This window comes from Sardina pilchardus, chromosome 10 (assembly GCF_963854185.1).
Source record: "Sardina pilchardus chromosome 10, fSarPil1.1, whole genome shotgun sequence".
NCBI lineage: Eukaryota > Metazoa > Chordata > Actinopteri > Clupeiformes > Clupeidae > Sardina > Sardina pilchardus.
In genome coordinates, this window is record NC_085003.1 from 6,648,713 (window position 1) to 6,666,937 (window position 18,225).

Genomic DNA, 18,225 nt, shown 5'->3' on the forward strand with positions numbered 1-18,225 from the left:
AGTTTAATTTTATGGATATTCAGGTTTGATGAAACCATACATGCCTTCAATCATAAGTTAAATCACAATTCTAGCAAAGTTGTTTGATAAAGCATTAAACAATTAACTTCGGTAACCAAGTCCACAACAGACCTTCATGTTTACATTGTCAAATTAAAGTTGAACTGCATGATGCACACTTACCACATATTCTGTAAAGACATACTTGATAATGTGATACAGGTTTTCAGTCTTATGGTTTAAACTGCATTAGCCTACCAGAAGTAGCCCTTACTTTTATCCATTCTAACCAATGGATGTTTGGTACAGCGGGCTCATGACCTTCTTGACCCGATTAGTACATTCACACAGAAGTGAGTTTGCCACCTGACAAGTAACAGATTATTGGATGCTGAAATGCCCCTTTATTCACTTAATGATGTTATCTTCTTGTAAAGGAACAGTGACTTCTGATATATTGTATGGAAATCAACAGAGATGCTTGTGAAAACCCACAGAATTACACAATGTACTTCACAACTTTCATACATAAGATCAGTTTTAGCACTTAACTGTTTAAGTAGACTGGTGGTGTGGTAATAAAAACAAAGTGGCAAAAGGCAATGGTGGGACGTATTAAGTTGTTCTGTGTCGCTAGTAATTCACACAATTTCCCAACACTAATGTTTGTGTGAGTGAACAAGCTGGTTGATTGATGACCTTAATTAGACTGAGCAAAGGCTAGCAGATAATTATTAACTCCACCAAAGATTAGAGCACCACAGTAATTTCTGGTTCCACTGTCCCAACGCAGAGTAGGCCTTCAGTATAAGATCCAATGGCCTAACTATCAAATATCAAATTCAAACTCAGTCACATTCAAAGAGAGTTTGCTCCTCTTAAAATGATCTATTTGTCTAAGGCCTGTATTCTAAGAAGGAGGTGGAGAGGAAGGAAGTGGGCATGCGTTCGTGCACACGCTCAAGTATGCTATCGTAATACAGCCTGCAATGTTGCCAGATATGGTAGTATCACGAATATGATTTGAACATTAATAGGCTTTATACTAACTATAATTTTATTACTTTGTTTTATATTTTAAAAGACGTTTATTAGGCAATGACAGATGTATTGAATTGGTAGTCATTTCGACATCTAATTCACAATCTGTTGTGAAAGATGGTAGTTTGAAGGGTATCATGTTGGCAGATGGTGGGCTAGTTGATTATTTTCCTCGCATACTGGCAACCACGCGGCACCACGGATCTGTCTGGGAGCAGCTTGTCAGCGCATTGATACATTGCGATGGAGGAGGTGGAGTGCGATGTGGACATATAAATTACCGCGTCACCTGTCCAAGGCACGCCGACTACACCATACATCGCCAGCATGTGCGTCTAATATTTGCACGTGATTAATGTTTTGATCATCGGATGTATTGGCCATGTCAGTAGCGGGACTAAAGAAACAATTTCACAAAGCAAGCCAGGTAAGCGGAGGACCTCGCCTGCCTGTGTTCGTGCATGATCGCTCATGGCTGTGGAGTCGGTTGTACAGTACAGCGCCGAGTTGTTTTGATAGCCTACCACAGAAGGTGGCATTAAGGCATAATGACATTGTTATGTTGGGTGGGTGAGTAAGGTGCTATTTCGGAAATGGTACACGTAAGGGCATCTCTGTGGGGTAACCTAGATTACTGAGCAGGCCCTTGTGTTGCTGCGCTTCTGTACGCACTGTCAGTAGTCTGTCCCGTTTGTCACGCAGATGTTGAGAATAGTTTGTAGCAACTGTGAAGTGGTTGATTTTTTTTCAAAGCTATGACGATACAGAATTTGACAATTAGACGCGACAAGAGAAGACTCTTTACTTGTTTTGGTCCTAAATAAAGCGCAAGGAACGTCAATCTGAGATCTCGATGTCTGTAAATTGTTCGTCATAGTATGGTGCGACCTTGTAATGGTAGCTTTCTTATTTCGTCCTGACCTTGATTTTTTTTTTTTTATTATAGGGGGGGCACATCAGGGGTAATAACCTAGTTTGTCAGGCTCCTGAACAAACGTGTAATGGACCTAAAGTTGCGTAGGCTACGGGTCACGTGGTACACACCTCCAACCTGCCTTCAGGTGGTTAAAAAAAGGACACATTACATAATGTCACTATACACTTATCACCGTTTAAAATATTTAATGTAGTTTTGCATCAGATTAGCATTCTGTCTCACAGGCAGTACATATTATATTATAGCCTGAGTGTTAAATCTATGCTGGATATAATCTGAACAGGCCTAGTTGCCTCTCATGGTGCCTGTATGCAGAGTGTTGCTGACACTTCACTCACCTTGCCTGTTCGTGGCAGCATTGAATTACTGCAGAGGTTTAGAAATGCTGCCAGAAGGACAATACATGCTGTAGACTTCCCTCTGGAGTGGTGGGTTGCTGCCAGGAATTGGATGGATAGTAGATAGTCTCTAGGTGCTGAACTCAGAAATTCACACACTTCCTTGGGGATTGAAGACAGATGTGCTGTATTTGCCTCTTGACATCAACTGGCATTGCTGAACTTAACAGTATAGACCTACAGCAACATCAGGAAAGACAACTGCTTTCAAAGGTGTTTTCATTATTCTGTATCCATACTGGGGTGATGTAATGAACCAATGACACGAGTGGGAGTGGGTTTGGGAAAAGATATTGCCACGGCTGTAGTTTGAGTTTTTAGAATTTACTTACACACTCCACCCTATTATAAAATAGTTCTGCATTACAGACAATTCCCTCTCTATCAGCCAGTAATGGCTGCCATAATCCTCTTATCATGGGGCCCTTTGCACACCAAACTAAATTCTTGACCTTAATAAATGCTGCCATTCTTTAACACAGTAGGGGAATGTAGTTAAGCAGCATTAATGTTCTTACAACCAAGTTTGCCTTGAACTATGAGATCATTGACTTATTTCAGTATGTTGTAAAGCTCGCCTTTTAAGTTGATACCATGACTATGGCAGATATAATCGTCATCAAATATTTTGGAACATGTGGTGATAGAATACAACCTCTACCGTACCTGCGCTATGAGTAAAACCATGCTGGATAAAGCACCTAATACTGAATGTACAATAAATACTGCTCAATCACTATTGAGCCATGGGACAACATTATGCAAATGTGAAAAATAAATTATGTCATTATTACACTGCTTGTAGATATTTAACATGTACTAGGCTACTCTATGTTTGATACAACCTCCCTCCTTTAATGTAAATGTTCCTTAATCTGACTGATGGTCAACATGAACAGATAGTGCTGTCCAATTAGGCATTATTTTTACTGTTTATGTTATGTAGTATCCATTTTGTGTTTTCTTTGGATGCTTGCTCAACCAGTAGGCTATAGATATTCCTTGGAGATCCTTTTGTTGTGACACATGATGAATTAGCATTCTGTCTGATTAACATTCAGATGTGTCAAGGGGTCCTTCAGAATGACAGCTGCCCTTGATATTTTAGAAAATTGTAAAGGTGCTCTATTTATGTTAATTGGTTTCTAAGCATTTTTTTGGCACATACAGAAAACACCACTTCACCATCCACTGTGCCTGTCCTCTGAATACTTTGGACAAAAACATGGCCTCTGTGGACAACCCATTCATAACTGATTACTCCTTTCTTTATTTGCTGGTAATCTAATCAGCTGATTCACTAAAGCATGAAATAAGCAAACATATCATTTCATCAGCAGGTCTCCAGTATTATTATTCTCGGGAAGCAAACATGTTTATGAAAGTATGCATCTCTAGGGCCTGCTACTGTAAGGTGTAAGACAAAAGTGTCTGCTGAATTGATAGGGTATATATGGGTTTTGTCTCCTTGACCCTGGTTTAAAACGTATGTTCAGTCAACTCACACACACAACATTTTGATGTGTGTCTTGTACAGCTTTACTCAGAACATAGTTATTTCCACGGGAGTATTGAGACTCAAAAGAGAATTCCGGCAATTCTAGGTAGAACTGTTAGCTTTTTTTTTTCATCGTACCGACAGTACTCGGTGACCTCAAGAAACAGAGCTCAGTGAAAAATTGCCAGAATTCTCCTTCAGAGTAAGTGTTTCTCTGAAATGTATTGTAAATCCCCCATTTCTTTCCTCTTATCTCACAACTCCTTTCTTATCTTTTGTAGCTATTAAATGAAAAGATTAATGGGGCTGAAGGAACCAAACTGGATGAGGAGTTCCTCAAAATGGAAAAGGTTGGAAACGCTGAAGTGATTATTAAGTGTTAAAATTTGGGCTCAGTATAGATCTACAGTAGATATAAATGTTATCCTACTGTATGTTCTTGTGGCATTCATTTGTCCATATTAGGTAGACCCTACTTGCATACAGAGATTGCATATTTTTCTAGCTAATTCTCATTGTGAGAATATAATGCCTCATAAACTGATTACCTTGTTGTTACTGTATACATTGACAAAGTGTGGTCTAACTTATAGTCGGTTTGTGTTTGACTTCAGAAAATTGATGTAACCCATAAACTGGTTCTTGAACTTGTGCCAAAAACCACAGAATACCTCCAGCCAAACCCAGGTAGTGTACCATGGCCTTTTCATATTCCAATGTCGATTTGCGGTATATCCCTCACTTTTGGCAGTGACTCAGTATTGTAAGTCTGGACTGTTTACTTAACTCCCATATACTTGATTTCCAGCTTGTAGAGCCAAACTTGGTGTGCTCAACACCGTCTCAAGGATCCGTGGGCAGGTGAAGACTGTGGGTTACCCCCAAACAGAGGGGGTTTTGGGAGAATGCATGCTCCGCTATGGCAAAGAGCTTGGGGCCGACTCTTCCTTTGGTATGTTTGCCAGCAAGGAAAATGTACATTTTTATTTAGGAATGCATTTCACTATATTCATTTGGTCTGTCAGTGCTCTACTGTAATGAGATTCCACTCATCTCCCTGTGTAATCTGTAATGCAAGAGGAAACTTCTTGGAAAGATCTAGGCTAACTGGACCTAACTATAGGTATACTCGGTTGAATGCAAATAATTGTGTGGAAGTGATAGTGGTCTGTTGTCACAGTGTTGTCAGTGACCGCTGGTATTCACTCTCTGTTCACACTTCCTGACCCTGCCGGCAGGCTGCGCTTTGGGGGACATCGGTGAGGCCCTGAAACAGATGGCCCAGGCCAGAGATGTCCTGGATGTCCAGGTGAAGCACCGCTTTATAGATCCACTCCAGACGCTACAGGAAAAAGACCTGAAGGAGATCATGGTGAGGCTCAGTGTTGACAGTGTTATTGAACAGATGCTTAGCGGGAGCGTCTAGGGTTGTCTGATGAGATACTGTTTGTATGACTTATAAAAGCTTATCTAGTTTAGGAGACGTGTGTGTACTTGCCAGACACAATTCCAGAATGAAAGCTGCCACAATGACACAATGCTTCTGTTATCAATCCTGCATACTTTGACTTCTGTCTTGTAAAGGCTTCCTCCAATTAGTTAATGGTTAGCTCAACTGATAGATGCACTCGCACTCCAAATACAACACCATGTCTTGTCTCAAAGCACTCTCAGGGATACACTGTGGAACATGCAGGAGGCCCTGACATCCACCAGGAATTTCCATTCCTGTGCTTTTCCCCACCTTCCTGGAGTGCTTCTTTTTGCTCAGTGGCCACAGTGGCCACAGTGGCAACTCTCGCACAAATGAAATTCTCATTGGCTGACAAAGAGTTAACTTCAACTCCCTTGATTTCTATACTGTTTTTTCCACAACCCATGTCTTATATTACAAATTTACAAAATGTATTCATAGTGTGTGTAATTTCTCAAGGTTCAGATTTTGGTTCACTTCTGTAGTACCACCTAAGAAAGATGGAGGGTCGGCGGTTAGACTTTGACTACAAGAAGAGACGCAAGGGGAGAATCAGCAATCGGGAACTCGCACTAGCCTTTGAAAAGTTTGAGGAATCCCGGGACCTGGCAGCGAGAAGCATGTTCAACCTTCTAGAGAATGATGTGAGCCAAACCTTAATTCCATATCCATGATATTAGAAAAGTTTCTTTATACAAAGCTTCTTTAAAATTTGCCATTTATATTCTTTCTTTTTTTGGTAGTTACAAAAAATGTGTTAAGGAACTTGAAATTATTTTGGTGTTTTTTGTGTGGTAAGAAAATAGCAGTGCCTTTGTGATCCTGCAGGTGGAGCAGGTGAATAACCTGTCTGCTCTAGTAGAGGCGGCGTTGGATTACCACAGGCAGTCGTGCCTAATCCTGGAAAATCTGAGTAGTGTTCTCCAAAATAGGTGAGGACATGGTGCTCCAGTATTGGTTTCGTCACTTTGCACTACTAGGAATGACTATAACATTCACCTTCTATCACTACTTTTGACCTTTCTGATATTTGTTATTCTTAAATTGGCGACAGAATAATCATTGCAAGCAACCAGCCTAAGAGAGAATTTGGCCCAAAGGCTGTCACTGGTAGAGGAAGCCACTCTGAATGCAATGGATTCTCCAACACCCCTACCTTACGCATATCTGACAGCTCACCACAACAGTTTTCAGGTTTGCCACTGAATTAGTCTATACGAAGTGCCATCAGATAACTGTGAAAAAGACACTCACTAGCAACATACAACCCGATGTGGAAATTGTGTTCTGTACACACTTTAGGACACTCACTTTGTAACAGCCAGTTGGTCTGGTTTACGTTCATAATAATAATAATATGATTCATATAGTAAAACTACATTATCTATCTCAATTTTACAAATGAGTCATTTTTATTATTTAATGATATTACATTACACAACATTACATCACTCACATCATTATATCACATTCATTTTTTTTCTATCACAGGTGTTACGATGAATGGTGGTGTGAATGGAAACAGTAAGTCCCGAACCTCCCCCAGCCCTCCTGAAGATTCCGCCCTGCATGGGGTGCATTTCCCAAAACCATAGTTGCTAACCTGGCAATGGGAAATTAGTTAGCAACTATGGTTTTGGGAAACGTGCCCCCTGAGTGGCTGACCATATTATGTTGCCTTTATCAAAAAACACTACTGCTGTTAATAAAGATTTATGAAGCTTGCTGATTTTGTATCACCTGCTATGGAGACACAAAGAGGGTTAATGTCATATCTTTTCTCTATTTGAAAGCATTTTCTACAGCTAATCCATTCACAACCTCACCTCCAAGGCCAGAAAGTCCCCCGAACACAAGTGAGTCACTCCCTTTGATATCTATACTGACCAAAAAGACATTGTGCTTTTTTTATTTTATTATTACAATATGTCAGTGATGCACTATATGTCAAACCAGGCCATAAGCACAAGGGAAGAGATGTTATATCACCATATGGTATAGCACAATATACAGTATGTCCAGGAATATTACAAACTCAGCACCATGTACAGTATTTTGCAGTCCTCTGTGTCGTATTTGATGGATCACTCTTGCATCTGTATTTGCAGTATACTCCACAGTGGACCAGTTCACAACCTTACCCCAAAGGCCAGAAAGTCCACCCAATAGCAGTGAGTAGCAGAGACTCCCTCAAAATGTCTATGAAATAAATTTGAAGAGAAATTGCTCTCTTGCTGGTAATGTAATTCAGAAGTTATGTCTTGGTTGGCTCCAAAATAAAAAAAAAAATCTTAAATGTACTGTGTTGTCTTGTTCATTGTAAAGATACATGTATTTCGGATTGTATTAATCTCATATAATGCGTATGGATATCCACAGTTTACTCTACAGTTGACCAGTTCACGTTCCTGTCCCAGAGGCCTGGGAGTCCCCCAAGCATTAGTGAGTGAACTGCACATTGAGTTTGTTGAGTTCCTTTTTTATTTTCACACTGTAATTGTTATTTCTTCAACAAATCAGAATCAGAATCAGCTTTATTGTCCAGGTTTGCGTTAACAAACAAGGAATCTGACTCTGGTTAATCTTTGCACTCAAGTACAACACTCAACAATAACATAAAAAAACAGTACAATAGAATAAGGGCAGTAAGTTGTGTATAAGAATAAAGAAATAAATTAATACAGTATGTACATTTACAAATAAAGAAGCTGTGAATCTGACCTGGTTTGAACTTCAGCGGGAAACTAAAACCTATGGTCCCTGTTACCCTTCTCCATCCTTTGATGATTTGCTCCTGCTGTCTGCTATAGGTGAAGCAGAGTCTCCCCTGGATCAGCCCTGCTGTCGCGCTCTCTACAACTTTGAGCCAGAGAACGAAGGTGAGCTGGGCTTCAAGGAAGGTGACCTCATCATCCTCACCAACCAGATCGATGAAAACTGGTACGAAGGCATGATCAGTGGCGAGTCCGGCTTCTTCCCCATCAACTACGTCAACGTACTGGTGCCTTTGCCCCAGTGAGAGCAGAGCACACCACCACCGACCACAGTCACAGGACCATGAGGTCATGGACACACCACCTCACCGCTCTCGTCTGACGGACAACGTCACATATAGACACGGAGCACACCAATGGGGTGTGATCAAGGCGGCTGTACAGCAAGCGATCACTTTCACACGTCTTTTCAAGCTACATCAGGAGTGGACTAAAGAATCTGTCTCTGTTATTGTGTGCAGAGGCCCACATATTTTAAAAAATATGCTTATGATTGATGGTTTGTTTACTTATAAAAGAAACACAATGTTTTCCTCTCTTCTCACTTTTGTTCATACCGTTATGAAATATGATTGTAGATTAATCTAATTTGTATTTTAAAATGTGACTTGATGTTAGCACTTTGAACACTAAGCGGATCTTTTGACCCGGGTTTTATTATGCAATGTGAATTAAAGTAAGCCATTATGTGAACAATTCCTCAATTTCTAAGGTATATATAGAGAGATAAGTCTGTATACAAGATATATTGTTCAGGTTATTAGAAATTGCCATGTAAACAAAAACAATATAGCAGCACCACAGTGGAGATATTGTTTAGGTCTTTAATGTTTTGCTTTGATGATTTTAAGATATCTACTGGAAAAATATGGTGCCAAATGTATTCATTATGAACAACACTTAGATTTAAAAAAAAAAAAAAAAAGCTTTATTATTTATTGGTATACACCTAAGTAGCCTAGTGTATCAGACATCAAGGGAGATGCACCTGTCTCTATAATGCACTTCTGAAGCACTGCAATTGTTTTGTTGTAATGAAGAGCTATTTCTTATAAATTAAGATACATGGATTGTCACAGTGTGTATTAAGTGCATTGTTGTAATATGAATTCTTTGTTTGCAAGGTGCCAGCACCACATAGTTACATGCTGACTTGATGTCAGATTTAACAGTAAGCACATACCCTTTATGAAATGTCTTCACTTGATTGTGTTCTCTTTAAGGGTAAATAAACGCCAAAAATGTTGCTGAATTTTTTTAAATTGTATTTCTTCTTTACATATTGAATTTGTTATTCTTAAGTATAAATGTTTTACATTTGTATAGAGTAGGCCTAATAATTTACTCCTAAGGTCATTGTACACTCGGATATCACACGGGGCAAAAAATGTGGCATTGTTTGGACTAGAAAGGCCGCCGTAGCTGGTTACAACCAGGCGCCCAAAACTCCAAAAGCAACTTAGCCCAAACTGAAGTAAGGACAGCCATCTGTCACAAACTGATTTCTATGACCTACTACGTTATTATATGAAACATACGTACGCATGCATTGTAATATACAACTAGCATTAACAGTATTTACATCCCAGGACGTTTCGATCTTTTAGGTCAGGTGAGTATTTCAGAGGACTTCAAATCACAACTTACGTTTGTTTACAGTTAGCCGGTTAGCTAGCCAGCTTGGAGACGTCTGATGGCTAGCTGGGTTTTAGCGAAATGTTTCAAAGTTTAGGAAGAGTGCTTGTTAGCTTCTGGAATGGCATTTGTTGATGTCAGCCTTGTTTATTTGGTTTGTTTATTCTGTCTGTATGTAGTCGCTAACAAACCCCCTTGATTACACTGGCTCGATAGCTGATTTAACTTTAACTAAAAACTACAGAATATTAAAGTTAATATGTCCTCATCAGTTAGCTTTTACCAGTAACGTTAATGTTCAGAGACATAATTGGTTAGCGCTTGCTAACGGTAACGGCTTTACTAATATAACTTTAAGTCACTTGGCTAAATTGACAAAGTAATCTAAGTTTAACATTGAAAAAGGAGGATTATGTTGATTACTTTGGACATGCGTTTACTTTAGTTGACGTTAACATGTGTTTGTCACTAATTGCTCTCAGTAAGGTTGAGTTTGTTTACTGTTGTGCTTTCCCTTGTACATTGCTTGTTTTTCACAATTAATTTGTCAAGTCAATGGGCTATTGGGCCGATATATTATATCCATTGCATATCATGTGCTGAGGTTTATTTAGCTTTTTAGATGAAGATAAATGTTTGCTCCTTTTTTGTTACTTTTTGTTTGCGAGCCTGCAAGCCTACTGCATAGTAAACTGAGGTACTAGCTTTTGGCAGGCAGGGAGATCGAATGAAAGCAGTCCATTCTACCGCAGCACTGCAGAGTGTGTGGGTGCGTGCGTGTGCGTGTGCTTGTGCGTGTGAGGGGGATGCATCCTTGACAGCTGTTCCTCTGTCTCCAAAACAGTTGCCATGGAAGAGGTCCTGCGGCTCGTGTCGTCGGGCGACTGCATTAAGATATGGGACTCAAGCTCCATGAAAGTGTTGGACCAATTTAGTCCACACAGCAGCACACATCCGGTATCCCAGGTTTGCTGGACCAGCAACAGTATCCTTAAAAAGGAAAGGAGAATCCCTCCCGTTTTTTACCCATGTTTGCCAGTGGAGTTGTAATCTGATGCCCTTCAGCTTTGTCAAAGTAAAATGTATATTTCATGAATGTGTCTGTGCTGTGCTAGTCAGTACAGTCAGTGGAGCATCATCTGCACACCTAAAACAAAACTCCTTTTTACCAAGTCCCCCCTGACAGTTGCTCAGCGTGGGTAATCTTTTGTGGCACAACAGGATATGATTACCTGGTATGGGTTTCTCAAACTGGCACTTTCACTAGAGAGAGTAATTGGGTTTGCTTAGGCTTCTCTAGAATATGTGGCCTTATCTGCGGTGTGCATGAAAATGCAGTCCTCAATCCTGGTGAAAGATATTTGACATTTTGAGCTCAGTCAGCCAGTAACATTCATCTCTCCCTTCTGTGCTCCTGAAGCATCCACACTCGTTTACAAAGTTCGGATTGTGCAGGAGCACTATTTGAGTCAGTTGAGCATACACATGAGCCACTAGGGGAACATCAGAGTTTCACTGAATTCAACTAAATGTGCAGTGGATTATAATCAGAGACATTCAAGTGAACTTTGAATGATACTTTTAATACAGGTTTTATTAAACATGCAAATATGCAACATGCTAATTAGTGCATTCACCTGCTCCTTTCCTCTTTCATTATGATTGGCTTGATCTTCCTCCCTGTGAGGTTGGTAGGTATTTCCCACTTACTAACTTTTACCTTCTTGACTATATAGTAATATTACAAACCTTACATTGATTGAGAAAAATATTCTGATGATTTCAGATCGCCACTCACAAGCTTTAATAGTTCTGAATGCAGGTAATGATAGACTTAAAACATGAATTTGTCTGACGACTCTGACCACGCTTGATGATATTCCTCAACTGGACTTAGATCAGTACCTCATCAGTGCCAGCAGTGTTGGAGATAAGGTTGTCGTGTCAAGCCTCAAGACCTCCCCCATTCCAGTGATCGAGCTTGCTGAAGGGGTGAGTCCAGTAGTGACCAAGGGCCAGGGCCTTGCAATGGATTTATGATTTTCCAGAATCTCACCACTTTACATTGGTGTCCACAGAAAAAGCAAACTCGAGTCAGCATCAACTCCACATCTCAGTACTTGGTGAGCGGTGGTCTTGACGGCATTGTCAACATTTGGGACTTGAAGACAAAGAAACTTTACCGAAACCTTAAGGTAAACAACACCACCTGCTACAATCACTCCTACAATCTTGTCCCAAAAGCTACTGACTACTGTAGCAGATTGAGTCTTTTTCAAAATCTTTAAATCTTCTCTGAGCTGTCTGGCATTGACTGTCTGTACTATTCACATAACTATATCAAAGGGTCTACTATTGATGTAGTTTTTGACCCGAACAGATATGCAGTATGTTTCCGAAGCATAAATTAACGTTACTTACATTTCTGTGTCTATACAGGATCACAAACAAGAAGTCACGTGTGTTGCTTACAATGCCAGTGACAGCTACATTGTCTCTGGCTCCATCAGTGGTGAGCTCATTCTACACAACGTATCCAAGAACCTGTCCAGCAAGCCCTTCGGTCATGGAACTATTCAGGTGAGTTTGTTGGCAACCAGTCTAAGCTTTGTGGATAGATTTTCTTCCTCAACTGTAGGCTGAGCAACCTCAATGCTCAGCCTTAAACTATCAGTTGTTAAATGTACGCATCATTTAAAGATTTCAAGTAATTCTTCTGTTGCCCCTTTTTGACCATATCCAATCACAGTGTTGGTAGAAACCTTCCCTTACTATTACACGTGTATTGGGGAAGTTTACTGAGTTTACTAAGTTTGTGTGTGTTACTACTTTGCCCTCATTCAGCCTATCCGCGACCTGAGGTACTCTGTGGTGAAGCGCTCCATGCTGGGCAGCATATCAGACGTGGGCACAGTGGCTCTGTGGGACGCCACCACACAAAAAGAGCTGCACACGTTCGACCCAGCCCACAAAGGGCCTGCCTCCGGCCTGGCGTTCTCCCCAGCAAACGACCTTCTGTTTGGATCGGTGGGACTGGACAAGAAGTTCATCTGCTATGACACCAGCAGTAAAGTGTAAGTTCCTTACTTGGTGCTGTGCCATTAGATTGTTTAACAGTGCCAAAACGGACTTGTGTGTGATTTTAAAGAACTTCGTACTGTACCATCATCATAAGATGCAACATCTATCTATAGTTGTGAAGTTGATAAGTTATCGTTATAGTTATCATTCACACCAGGAACGATAACTATAACCATAGCAATAAAAGTGTCCACACTGACCAACGATAAGCAAAGTCTCTCCTTGTGTTAATGAATGTGATGGCTAAAATGTGATGGGTTCTGATTGGCAGTTAGCTTTAATCATTCTCAAATCGCTCCCAAAGTGATCCCCAACGATATCGGTCTTGGGGTGCAGGTTAAATGTTGTTATTTGTATCCTTTGCATGCATTTAAACCCCACAGCTTAGAGCCAACGACTTTGTGCCCTGACTGTTGGCTTGTGTGTTTTTGGCCCCCCAACAGTATTGTGCGCAACATAAAGGTGGACTCTCCCCTCACTGCAATCGAGTTCTTCCCCGACGGGTCCACTCTGGTCCTGGGCTCCACCCAGGGACAGATACTACAGTATGACCTCCGCAATCTCAGCTCTCCGGTGAAAACTGTCGCAGGTCACAAGACGTCCATCACCTGCCTGCGCTTCCAGAGCACCCAGATTAGACGGAAGGTATTGCACAAAACCAGATGTCCGGTCAAGGCACTTGACAGGACTGCAGAAAGAGATGGCCTTTGAATGACAGCTGCTAAATACCAACATGTTCCATGTGATGCAATTTTGGATCAACCATATACATTACAAAGGGGAACCATTTTAACATTTTGTTTTAATTTTAATTTATGAAATATTGTATTGTTTTCTCTCTGAATAGTCTAGTAAATTGGTTTCGGGAAAGTCCTCTGTTTCCCAGCCGAAGAGGACCTCAGGGAAACCAAGCACTCCGCAGGCAGGGACCTTAACCCCCACCCCCGCAGCGCCCAGCCCCCAGCCCACCCCAGAGCCCTATTCTGGAGAGAGAGGAGACGGCCAGGCCCACAGCACAGGTCAGCCTCACTGTCCCTCTGGTGAAGGGCAGCTGGCCTCCAAACTAGCTGTCTGTTAAATTAGTCATCAGTCTAATCAATTACAGTAATTTCCCACATATAAGCGCATTGTGTATAAGCCGCAGGACAATGTTTTATGCGAGTTAAAAGAAACAAAACTATATTAGTACCATATTAACTGCCCCCCTGTACTAACCTCATAGCTGGATAAATTTTGCAAAATCAATGTATAAGCCGCGGCTAATAGTCGGGAAATTACAGTACCCCACATACACACATCTCTTAAGATGCTTTCTGCTTATCTTTGTCTCTAGGGATAGGCCTGGATGGGTTCTCACGAGAAGCTGACGGTCAGCACAGCACAGACCCACTGCTCAGCATGGACAAGGCGGCCCGCGTGGGTCGGGCCAGTCTGGACATTTTCTCTCCAATCAGAGAGAGTGAGGAGCTACCCTCTTCTTTAAGACCTTTTGCCCCTCCTCCTTTACACATAAGGTCCTACCACCATCGTTAGGGCCCTGCATGAAGTACTGACATGAAGTGATGTGTACGATCGCTAACTTGATTCAGTGGTGTAGTTCAGCTCATATTTAGTTTCAGTTGAGAGGTTTCATTTACTTATAACATAGCAATTAAGCTACAAGCAATTAAGATTCACAGTATTTAATGTCAGTACAAATCAGTGTAGATATCTTGTTCCTGTCTCACTTGCTCTGGAAATTATAAAAAGTAAAAATATTTTTTAAGAAGTTTAAGTGAAGACAACTGCCATTGATGGATAAGCATAACTATTAATGCAAGAAGGCAGAAGCCAGGAGCTGTAAGGGGAAACAAACTCAACGTGATTAGCTCTAAGCTCTTGGAGAAGGTGCTAGGTGCTGTAGGCCATGGAGAAAACAAGAGTTACAACGCCCATTTTGGCCTGCCAGTGTTTGAGCTAGTGTAACAAGAGCTTCCCTTTAACAATAACAAAATGCTATTCTTGTAGGCACCAACACAGAGATGCGGGCAGGACGCAACAGCCTGGACATCTTTTCTCCTGTCTGTGATGGTAAGTCTGTGCCCCTTTCTGACTTTCATACTCCCTGATCTTGTAGAACAGCATCAAGAATAAGTAAATGTGTCAGATCCATGAATGTTTCGTTTGGCTTTCCCAGATCATAAACTCCATGGATCTGGCCTAGATTCGAGTGGAAAGAGAGGAGGTGGTAAGTGTGACACTACTGTGGGGAGAAGGGTGATCCTCCAGTGTAAGCTCATTTCGAATTAAATTTACATTGCAACTAAAAACATACAGAGGTGTGAAAAAATAACAAGGACAAAGACTGTACTTCTTGCTGCCGTGCTGAGATATCTGCTAAAGTTAACATGGAAACCTGCCTGGCCTCTCTCGTACCACTTTGTACCTCAAGAGGTCACTAAAGAGTCACTTTACCACAAAACAGCAAATTTGATGTTATCTCAGTTTTCTAAATTTTAGTATCCAGTCTCTTGGTTTTTGGTAACTAACCTGGTAAAGTGAACTGTGCTGTAACTGTGTATGCATTCCTCTCGATGTCCAGATCTTGATTTGGCGCCTCCATTCACTGGCATTTCGGCACAGCGCAAGACCCCTCTTGGCACAACGGGGGGGCGCTGCTACAGTCCCCTTTCTGTGTTCCAGACACCACCCCCCATCAAAGAGGAGGAGGCCCAAACAGAGACACAAGAAGGCAAAATGGTCAGTCTTTCTCATATGGACATCTGATCACCAGCTAAGGATGTCCCTTACTTTACTGTTGATGTTGGTGATGGTTGGCATGCATTATTACAGATATGACTTGATTAACATCTGCGTCTGGTAATATAACAGATGTGAACTTGAGTGAAACAGTGACTTTCAATGGTGAATGCTATTGAAGTAATACACTATAATGATGTTTAAACTTATGTTTTGTATGTCTTTTCTGGGAATAAATGACAGTCTGAGAGGAATGGTGGAAGTTCAAGCCAGGAGTCTGATAGCCTCGCCACACCCCCAGCACTACAGAACTTACGAATGCAATCATCTATCCCAGCGTACCTCACTCCGGAAATCACTCAGAGGAGGGCCAATGACGTCACAGCTCATCTGACCTACAATTCACCCTTTAATGGAGCACGTCCTACACTTGCTACAGGTGATGAGATGACTCTAATTGCCTGGTGGAGAAGAAAAATGGGGTTAGCTAAAGGATAAAAATAAAAATAAATAAAAGATTTATTCCATATCGAGTTGCGTAGCCTACGATGTGGTGCACAAGAGCTGGGGCAGAGGAACAATTTCTGTACTGCCTCTTTGTGCCTCGGCGTAGTCATCAAAACAACAACTTGAATTAACAACATCAAACCTTAAGTTACATGTAACGAATATGGTGACTTTTGTTCTGTTGTTTTTCATCCACAACCTTCTATGGGCTTGTAAATAAGATGAGCGCTGTATGTATGTATGTACCCAGCAGGAGCAGGGGTGTCTGAATCAGTGGCAACCTCACTGTCCGACCGGATAGTGGAAACCATCGGAGCGGAAGGGGCTGCAGCGCCTCTTACTAACCAACAGATCGTCTTCATCCGCAACATGATTCAGGAGACGCTGGAGGACCTCAGGTTGGTCCTTGCTAGTGGAATTTAAGCTGAATGCTGGGTTATCACACACCTGAGGATTTCAGATTACTTACATTTGATCAATCAGAGCTACGGTAGATGTCCTCTAGTTTAAAATAAAAATGTGTGACGAGCAGCAATTTCACTTAAAATAATTGTCGGCCATCTTTGTCTTGTTATAAAAGGGTCTGCTATTTGTGTTGTGTATGGTGTGTTTTTATGTGTTTATCTTCAGCTCATCTCAATAGCTTTTTAACCTAAAAAATGGTTCCCCGTTTCATTTTCCATACTGTTGTCCTGTCCTTTGCAGAGATTCCTGTCACAGAGACATAGTGAACCTGCAGGTGGAGATGGTGCGGCAGTTCTGCATCCAGTTGGTAAGTTGATGTCAAGGCCAATCATCTACAGGAAATCATAGTGTTGTTGTCAACTTATGCATTCAGTTGCACTTCTTAAGCCCATTTCTAATAGCTGATTTCTAAATGCTTCTTCCCACTTTTTTTCTTTTTTCTTTTCAGAATGAGTTCCATGAGGTAGTGGAGAAGTACTCGGTGAACAACTCGCTTCTTGAGGAGATTGAGAAGCTAAGGGAGGAGAACCGACGCCTCAGAACCAACTATTAACAGATTTCTCATGGGTCTTCTTGGATACCCCCACTGAAATCTCCATGCAGTGTCATCTTTGACGACGTCTTCCATGAAGCGGAAACAGATGGGACATTGAACAGGGCAGAGAATGGAAAGTCGTGTCCTACGTCAAAAGTCACCTACAGTCATACTCAGAAAACTTTTCTTGGCCTTTTGGATATCCTTCAAGTCCAACCAGCAGATGCTATCATTTTCTACCACACAATACAAACCTATATGTTTTTTTTATAGTTGGGCACACAAATTAACTGCTTCTCTTCAAAGTGCCTCTATAGAATGAAGAGTGATTGTATCTCTTACTCCATTACAGTGAATCATATGATGCACTATGTGAGATAGCCAACATGCATAATCATGGTAAAGTGCTGTTGTGAGTGGTTTAAAGTTGTGCCTTAAAATAAGCCACTTTGAAGTGCTGATATCAACCCCAAAGCCTGCTAGCCTGCTAGCCTGCTATGAGCAGAGCAGTAGTGTGTCAAAAACAAATTGTCATTAGTGTAATTTTCCAGAGTAATAAAATATGTATGAGAACCAATGTTATAAATTCATGAAACAGAAGGGCGGTGGGTAATTTCTTAGTTGTAAGTCAAAATTATAGACATAGACATAACTTTTGTATATAAATAACACTCTGTTATCAGATAATCCTGTTTTTACATTGAAAATCAAATTCTGTATCGAAAAATACCTGAATACTGATTATTTTGATACTCTTTGCACATTGGGTAGTGTGCTGACAGCTGAATGACTGTACAGAAGATAACCACCACTGACACACACTCCAAACAATTGCAAATCAGACAATTGTCATGTCATCTCTTCTTGCACATACAAATTAAGGGTGTATTTATAAGAACTTGTTTGGGGATATGTTACTTGTGGAGTAAATATCTTTTGAATTAAGTGGCCTACTTTTGCAGCAACACTTGATAAGCCTATACATTTTTCTAAAGACACATGACAGAAATGTTTCTAACATTTCTTCCTCAAAATTGTCATGTCACATAATAGGCCTATTATGTAACAGTTGACGTGTTAAGAATATTTACGTTTTTGAATATGTTTATGAAATATGAATCTCTGGCGTGTATTTTGCATA

At 40.9% G+C, this 18,225-nt stretch overlaps 2 protein-coding genes across 6 annotated transcripts; both read left to right on the forward strand.

The window, feature by feature from the left end:
- The first annotated feature begins 1,268 nt into the window (after positions 1–1,268).
- sh3gl3b (SH3-domain GRB2-like 3b) lies at positions 1,269–9,372 on the forward strand. Its single transcript, XM_062547039.1, has 13 exons — positions 1,269–1,468; positions 4,156–4,224; positions 4,489–4,561; positions 4,683–4,826; positions 5,113–5,246; positions 5,834–5,992; positions 6,177–6,280; positions 6,403–6,542; positions 6,840–6,872; positions 7,142–7,204; positions 7,457–7,519; positions 7,728–7,790; positions 8,159–9,372. Exons 1-13 carry the CDS (start codon positions 1,424–1,426, stop codon positions 8,365–8,367), a joined length of 1,299 nt encoding a protein of 432 aa, XP_062403023.1. The 5' UTR covers positions 1,269–1,423; the 3' UTR covers positions 8,368–9,372.
- A 185-nt stretch (positions 9,373–9,557) lies between these two features.
- Positions 9,558–18,203, forward strand: nedd1 (NEDD1 gamma-tubulin ring complex targeting factor). 5 transcript variants are annotated; one of them, XM_062546620.1, is made up of 17 exons: positions 9,558–9,596; positions 9,712–9,734; positions 10,602–10,742; positions 11,655–11,749; positions 11,836–11,952; positions 12,197–12,337; positions 12,602–12,831; positions 13,282–13,483; positions 13,686–13,857; positions 14,172–14,297; positions 14,846–14,908; positions 15,015–15,065; positions 15,420–15,577; positions 15,821–16,016; positions 16,335–16,482; positions 16,790–16,856; positions 16,998–18,203. In XM_062546620.1, exons 3-17 carry the CDS (start codon positions 10,607–10,609, stop codon positions 17,100–17,102), a joined length of 2,007 nt encoding a protein of 668 aa, XP_062402604.1. In that variant the 5' UTR covers positions 9,558–9,596; positions 9,712–9,734; positions 10,602–10,606; the 3' UTR covers positions 17,103–18,203. The 5 variants fall into 5 exon arrangements, with proteins under 5 accessions (XP_062402604.1, XP_062402605.1, XP_062402603.1 ...); XM_062546621.1 differs by lacking the exon at positions 9,712–9,734 and having other exon boundaries at positions 9,564–9,596; XM_062546619.1 differs by having other exon boundaries at positions 9,571–9,734.
- The last annotated feature ends 22 nt before the right edge of the window (positions 18,204–18,225 follow it).

Coding starts and splice junctions, on each gene's coding strand:
- sh3gl3b (XM_062547039.1), top strand. CDS start 1,424: ATGTCAGTAGCGGGACTAAAGAAACAATTTCACAAAGCAAGCCAG. Junction 6,281..6,402: donor AGTAGTGTTCTCCAAAATAG/GTGAGGACATGG, acceptor AATTGGCGACAG/AATAATCATTGCAAGCAACC. Junction 6,543..6,839: donor CTCACCACAACAGTTTTCAG/GTTTGCCACTGA, acceptor TTTCTATCACAG/GTGTTACGATGAATGGTGGT.
- nedd1 (XM_062546620.1), top strand. CDS start 10,607: ATGGAAGAGGTCCTGCGGCTCGTGTCGTCGGGCGACTGCATTAAGATA. Junction 15,066..15,419: donor GAGTGGAAAGAGAGGAGGTG/GTAAGTGTGACA, acceptor CTCGATGTCCAG/ATCTTGATTTGGCGCCTCCA. Junction 16,017..16,334: donor ACGTCCTACACTTGCTACAG/GTGATGAGATGA, acceptor GTATGTACCCAG/CAGGAGCAGGGGTGTCTGAA.